We start from the raw sequence: 7,331 nt of genomic DNA, 5'->3' as shown, positions 1-7,331 counted from the left end.
TCGGCCGAGGGGGGCTGTCAGGATGCCAGCGGTCGCCCCTCTCCCCCGACAGCCCGTTGTCCACGTGGTGGACGGAGTGGTTCCTGTCGCCTCCCAGTCCATTCGCTTGCCTCTGGCTCCTTTCCTGGAGGGGGGGCCCGGGGGCGGCTCTCTCCCGCTGCGGGGTGGTGGGCCGGCATTTCGTACACCGACTTGCGCCCGTCGTCGTACACTTTCACCCCCTCGCCCGTGAAGTCCTCCGACGGCAGCGGGATGGAGGACAGGACCGTGCTCTCGCCCGTCTTCAGGTCTTTCTCCACCTTGATTTCCATGGCGTACAGCGCTGTGGAGAGACAAAGCCCATCTCTGATCAGTTCCCGCTTCCTCTCGTACACGAGCCTGCTTTCTCATGGCACACACACACACGCACACACACGCACACACATGCACACACACATACACACATACACACACGCGTACACACACACACACACGAAGGTCCCTTCTGATGGTCTAGTTTGTGCATTTCTGATTTTATTCGTCAACTACACAGTGACCAAGACTGTGGTGAGATGGGAGTTTAGGTCAGGATGGGTGACATCAGCGAAAAGTGGGAAGGATTGGAGGAGAGAAGCAGGTGGTTTCAGATGGTCAAGCTTTTCACCGGCACCCAAAGCTGTATTCTTTCTAAGGAATAAACCCAACGAGGTGCATTTACGCTCTTTGGCATGGCTCACTGGGAGGACACAGACCTCGCGAGCTGGGAGAAGTGTTCCGCACTGAGCGTGCCCGGAGGCAGAGGCCTCGCTCGGTCCCACGTCGGGTTAAGTCCCCCCCTTGCTGCTCAGGGACCTCGCAGCCACGGGAGACCATAGAGGACTCCTGACACCCTCGCCAGGGGAGCTCGTGTCACTGTCCAGCTGGCCGTGAAGAGGGAGGGGCTGGGGTCACAGGCCTCGCCTCTGGCCGGATGCTGCTTCTCATTTTCACTCCCACGTTCAAGTGGAGAAAGGGCTAAAAATAGAGCAGCCAGCAGCCCTGCAACCACGGACTGGAGCGACCCTGCTGATGGGGGAGCTGGGGCCCCGCCAGGGCCCAGCGAGGTCCCGTGGCTGCCGTTTTAACTGTGTCAGGAAGCTAATAGGATGGTGGGCACCATGGCAATGGCTGGTTCCCACCTTCCTTCTGAAGCCACTGCCTTCCTGTCCCGTTCATCGCCCCTGGCTCCCGGCTTCGGCTCCCCGACGACAATGGCAGAGCCCTCATCCCCACCCCTCCCGTCTCTGCGTCACCCTTCTCTTCAGCACCCTCACTCCTGATGCGGATAGTTTATTATTTACCTAACGCCTGTCTGTTTTCTCCCTTAGAATGTCAGCCCCACGAGGGCAGCGGCTCTCGCTGTTTTACTGATTTATTTTTAAATATGTCTTTATTGATTTCAGAGAGGAAGGGAGAGGGGGAGAGAGATAGAAGCATCGATGATGAAAGAGAATCATTGCTCGGCTGCCTCCTGCACGCCCTCTGCATGTGCCTGACCGGGAACGGAACCATGACCTCCTGGTTCATAGGTCAATGGCCAACCACTGAGCCACCGAGGCCGGGCTCTTGCTGTGCTATTCACTACTGTGTTCTTTGTGCGAGGATGGAGCTGGGCATGCAGTGCATCGTCACTAAATAGTTGCTGAATGAATGAGCGAATGGCTGGTACCTGCCCGTAGAATAGCTTCCCTTTCTGGTCTAAAATGCAAAGCTTCCCCCTATAGAACTTCATTTCCCCAGCGGCTTTGAAGCGTTGTTTTATGGAAGCCACGCCCCCTCCCCCCATGGGGGTAAGCCACGCCTGGCCTGCCCACGGGGAGTGTTTCTATTTTGATGGAGGATCTTAGTCACTCAAGAGCGTGTCTACGGGGTGGGACCTGGTGGGAGAGACGCTTTTGAGTAGAGGAGCTTTGCTTTCAAGAGCTGCTTGTTCCCGTCGGCCTTCCTCTCCTCCGTCCTTACCTCGTTGCTAGGGAATAGACTAAATACCACGGCCGGTTACCCCTACCTGTGCAGGTGACCCCAGACCTCATGGGAGTCTGTGAAACGGACCATTGAATAAGCTGGGAGCGTAGATGGCAGAGCAAGTGGCTAATGTGACCTTGCAAAGCTCTGAAGGCGCGAGCTGCCTCTGGAGGCAGATCACTGATGTACCTTTTCTATTTTGCTCATCATCTTCTAGTCCATCATTTCTTTCCTTCCTTAACCGGGAAGGGACGTAGGATTTTGGAAGGTCGGGGATATTAGCATAGATGTCTTCAATCGACTCTGCAAAATTAATATCAATTCAAAATACAGCTGGAGGATATGGATGGTCATGGAAACATGTCAGTGGGCTTGTCAAAACACAGCTGAATGAGACATAGACGAGAATGCTCAGAAACGTACCTCCCGGCGTTCCTTCCTTTTCCACCTTCACAGACTATAAGAGAGAAAAAGAGAATTCTTTAAGGTGAATGCAGTCGACAAGATCGCTTCTGAGTGTGGGTATGCGCTGAAGAATGGTACGCCCTCGTGGACTCGCTTGGAGGGGAAATCTGGTTTTAGGCTTCATCCAGGCGCTCACCCTTATTATGTCTTCCGGGGTCCTCTCCACGGATTTCAGTTTCTTTAAAATCGCCTCCTCGTGAGTCGAGATCTGCAGCTCCGCCCTTTCCAGGTCTTGGATCTCCTTTTCAAGCCTGACAACAACAGAGAGAGACGTTAATTGCTGCGGCAGGACAAATGCGTCGCTCTCAAGTGTACCCCCCGCCCCGTACCCCCTCTCCTGGGGCGATGGCATGCAAGTATCCAGGTACCGCCTGAGAACGCAGCTCCCACCACACAGCACCTTGGGCCCATGGGAGGCACCCGACACCCGGCTTTGGTTGAACAGCGCTCAGTGCCAGGTTACCATGTGTTCTGGGCAAAAGGAATTCTTGGGTGAAGTGGTTGGCCCTTGCCCCAGGGTCTTCATTGCAATGACTAATGTTACTTCCCAGCGAAACCAAGGAATTTCTTGGACAAAGACTCTTAAGTTTAAAGTTGAACAGAAGGAACAGTGCATGTGCAGTTCGCCGATGTTTCCTACCCACATCTCCACATAAATGATTTGGAAAAGATCATAGCAATTTTTTTTCTAGCCAGTCAAACTTTAGAACATTATAATTATTAAGCTCGATTTAAGAATCATAGCTGTTTAACAGGGAAGGACCCTGTATATCCCTACCCTGGGCATGATCCTTGGTTCTGATTTCAGTTTCCTGAGAGCTGTGCTGTGGTGTAGTGAGGAAGGCAAATACACACACACACACACACACACACACACACACGCTAGTGCATAAAAATTCATGCACTTGTTTGGGAGGGGGCAGGGTCCTTCAGCCCGGCTTGTACCCTCTGGCAGCCTGGGAGCCCTCAGGGGATGTCCACCTGCCAGCTTAGGTCCGCTCCCCAGGGGATTGGGCCTAAGCTGCAGTCAGACATCCTTAGGGCTGCGGAGGAGGCAGGAGAGGCTCCCACCACTGCGGCTGTGCTCGCAGCCGAGCGGAGCTCCCCCTGTGGGAGTGCGCTGACCACCAGGGGGCAGCTCCTGCCCTGAGCACCTGCCCCTTGGTGGTAAGTGCGCATCATAGTAACCGGTCATTCCTGGTCGTTCCACCGTTAGGGTCAATTTGCATATTACCTTTTATTATATAGGATATTTGCATGTATATGTATACACATATCTATCTATATACATCCTTGTAATTATTTAAAGTGTGTGTATACATGCATATGCACACATACATATTCGTATGTGTGTATATATTTAAAAGACTAGTTTTAGATATATGTGTACCCTGTATATACAGGGTACACACACGTTAACAGCTGACAGATCAACTCTGAAAGTGAGATGTATTTTAATAAGCACTGCCTTTGGAATTATTCAGAGCGTGTACAGACTTTTTGGGGGGACACCTTCCATACTGAAAACTAAAATTGTTTGTATCTGGGGCCTTTTAGGGGAGGTCGCTGGGCGACGGCTCCCTAACCTTCACTGCTTCTCTCTCCGCGATGGGTTAGAGTTTCTGTAATTGCTGCATCCCCTCCTTAGGAGGTATCACCTTCCCGGGTGGAGCTGCGGCGGGGGGAGTGCTGACTCAGCTGCGAGAACCAGGCGGTGGGGACAGAGAACTGGCCTCCTGGTGCCTCCCGGGCTGTGAGGCGGGGCCGATGGACGAGCGAGCCCCTCCCAGCTCCTGAGAGGTGGTGGGCAGGGGGCAGGTGCCAGTTTAGATAACAGAGGATCTGAGAGAGGACTTGGGATGCTGTCCATGCCTGCAGTCCACCTTCTCCGTGGCCATTTGCTGGGGAAGGAGGGTTATTTTCGCGAGTCCCCTGGGGAGAGCAGGCAGCTTTCATTTCGTGCTGTGGCCTGGTAACAGCCTCCCTTACTCATCACGAGACAGTGTCCCCAGTCCCATTACAGCTGCAGTTTTTTATCTTTGAAAAGGGACAGAACATAACGCTGGATGCGCCACGAAGGGGTCATTTCCGAAGGTAGTTTTTCTGCTGTTCAGGGTCCATTTCTCTCTCCCCATTGTCGGTGGAGTTAAGCGAGGGCTAACGCTACCGACAGGCTACCATGAGGGCCAGACAGGCTGCAGCTCAGGAGAAAACAAATTCAGCAGCGTGTGTCCTATGTCACAGCACCGCCTGTCAGCCACTAGAACCACGTGTCACATGTATGAGCGTCACACTGTACCAGGCCGGGCCTGCTCGGTTCTCACCACCAACCCGGAGCCCTTGATGGTTCCATCGCACAGAGGAGCAAGCTGAGCCCTCGGAAGGTCCCTGGCCGGGAGCCCGGCCCGAGCAGGACGGGATTGGGAAGCAAGTCCCTCCCTACACCCCTCCCTTCGGAGCCTGAGCTCCTAACTCCTGCCTCATGGGCCTTCATGGGAGCAAGACCTGTAAGACGGGTCCTTAGGCAGAGGCATTCTCCTCGCTCAGCGGTGGGACAGGGTTTCCGACTTTTCACGCTAATGAAGAGAGAAGATGGAAATGCTGGTGGGCCCAGCCACATGTGGAAGCAGCCTTTCTGTCCGGCCCTTCCTTAGGGTTTGCCGGGGTAGCCGTTCTCTGCTGGGTGGACCGTCCGTCTGCCCAGGAGTCAGGCCCGGCTCCGCCGTTTCCCTCTGGCTGCCGAGCCTGGTCCTGGGAGGCGCTGGTGGCGAGGCCCCGGCCAAGGAGTTTCTCTGCTCTGACATGATGCTGTCCAAAGTGGTGGACGCTTAGGAGGGACACGGGCAGCGGCTGATGCGGTGCGAGTGGAACAGAGCAGCGTGGCGTGTCCCCGAGGCCGCGTCTGGGATGCAGTCTATGGCGGGTTTTGCCGTAGCCTTGGGCAGGGCTGATGCAGCGTGTGTGTCCCAGGAGCCACGGCCCCACCCAGACGGGCCCCCCGTGGCGAGGTGCTGGGTGGTGGTCGGTGCCCCGAGTCAGCGGGCATTATCCAAGATGGGCCCTCCCAGGGTACTTTGGAGACCAGCGGACAGACGCTCAGATGACACCCCACCTGTCACACCCACACACACACCCGGAGCTGGACAAACGGAGCCGGAGTTGGGGACTCACAGGCTCTCAGGCAGGCGGCCTCCAGCAGGTGTTGAATTCAGTTCTGAGTGCTGAGCAGTATGACCCCTGACCCTTGACCCTGCCTCTGGGCCAGGGAGCCGCGTTCCTTTCTCCCCCACGGGAGACTGGGGAGCCGCTGGTGGTGTGCCTGTATTTTGTGATTTTGTGTGTGAAGGTTCGCTTCCCCCCGCCCCCAGCTCTGGCCACAGACACAGACAGGGAGCCCGCGCAAAGCTGGCACGCGTGGCAGAGTTACCGAACCGCCCGAGCTCCAGCTCCCTCGTTTGGGGTCATAGTTTCCCAGAGGGCTTTCTGGAGGGGGGAGATGAGGTCCTGTTTGCAAGCCTCGGGCACAGGGTGTGACCTAAAAGGCGTTCCTCAGTAATGACTCGCTGTCCCTTCTCCTCCCCGTCTGCTGGGGGGAGGGCCGGTCATTTTTTTATTCTCCATAATTAAAAAATAAGCATACAAAATATTGCTTACCAGGTCCATCTGGAGATTCAATCTTCAATTAAAAATTAAAAAAATCAATCAATCAATCAATCAATTTGAGAGAGAGAGATCAATTTGTTGTTCTGGTGTGGTTCAATGGTTGAGCATGACCTATGAACCAGGAGGTCATGGTTTCATTCCCGGTCAGGGCACACGCCTGGGTTGCGGGCTCGATCCCCAGTACGGGGCGTGCAGGAGGCAGCCGATCCATGATTCTCTCTCATCATTGATGTTTCTCTCTCTTTCTCCCTCTCCCTTCCTCTCTGAAATCAATAGAAATATATTTAAAAAAATTTGTTGTTGCACTTATTGATGCATTCATTGGTTCATTCTTTTGTATGCCCCAAATGGGGATCCAACCTGAAACCTTGACGTATGGGGACAATGCTCTTATGATGTTCAATTTTAATATTGATGCTTTTGGAACAAAGGGGTGCTAATATAGCTTCAGGGACACCCTGTCCTTGAAAATCCTGCTCTAGGCTTGCAAACACGACCTCATCTACCTCCTCCGGAAAACCCTCTGGGAAACTATGACCCCAAAATGCACTCCAAATTGCCAGGATTGTTATAATAGTTATAGGATGGTGCTTGATTAATAAACGCGATCCGTGTGATAAATGAAGGGACGGGCTAGTCTGTTTGGCCACCTGCTAATACCCCACCCCCCTTGCTCCTGTTCTTTCAGTAAGGGTTTCACGTGTCTCTCTGGCTACCTGGCCACAGACTACATTTCCCAGCCCCCTTTGCATTAAATGGTGCCATGTGACTAAATTCTGGCCAATAGGACAGCAGTAGAAGCGACCTCTGCCATTTTCAGGTCATATCCTTAAAATAGAGGTGTTTGTCCTCCGTTTATCTTCCCTTTCCAGGCTGGAATGCGGAGGTGGCAGTGGAGAGCTGACGGTGGCCACGCAACCAAGGGACCACTTGGGGGGTGGGGGTGGGGGAGCAGAGTAACAACAGGCAGGATCTGGTGACTTGCCTCCTGCCCGCGTCCCCTGGAATGACTCCCAGCCGGACAGAGGCGAACCTCCCTCGTCTTGTTCAGGCCGCTGCTATTGTGGCTTCTCGTCAAACATCGCAACCCCATTTCCCCATAACCTTATTTCAGTGACCGATTTCATGAACTTTCCCATCACCCTCCCCCCCCCCCCCCCCCCCCCCCCGCTAAAAAAAAAGATTTCTTTTGTTTGGCTCTCTGTAAAATAATAGTCTAG

At 54.1% G+C, this 7,331-nt stretch overlaps 1 protein-coding gene across 1 annotated transcript in view; it reads right to left on the bottom strand.

Annotated features, from left to right (window-relative positions):
* Positions 1-7,331, bottom strand: part of PALMD (palmdelphin) — a 35,890-nt gene that overhangs the window by 5,473 nt on the left and 23,086 nt on the right. The window contains 5 exon segments of the mRNA XM_015563510.1: positions 6-178; positions 180-322; positions 2,173-2,286; positions 2,407-2,440; positions 2,585-2,699. Of these exon segments, the coding sequence (XP_015418996.1) occupies positions 6-178; positions 180-322; positions 2,173-2,286; positions 2,407-2,440; positions 2,585-2,699 (579 nt within the window).

Source organism: Myotis davidii, unplaced genomic scaffold (genome assembly GCF_000327345.1).
Source record: "Myotis davidii unplaced genomic scaffold, ASM32734v1 scaffold217, whole genome shotgun sequence".
NCBI lineage: Eukaryota > Metazoa > Chordata > Mammalia > Chiroptera > Vespertilionidae > Myotis > Myotis davidii.
The sequence above is the reverse complement of the archived record's forward strand: the minus strand, read 5'-3'. Positions and strand labels throughout refer to the sequence as shown.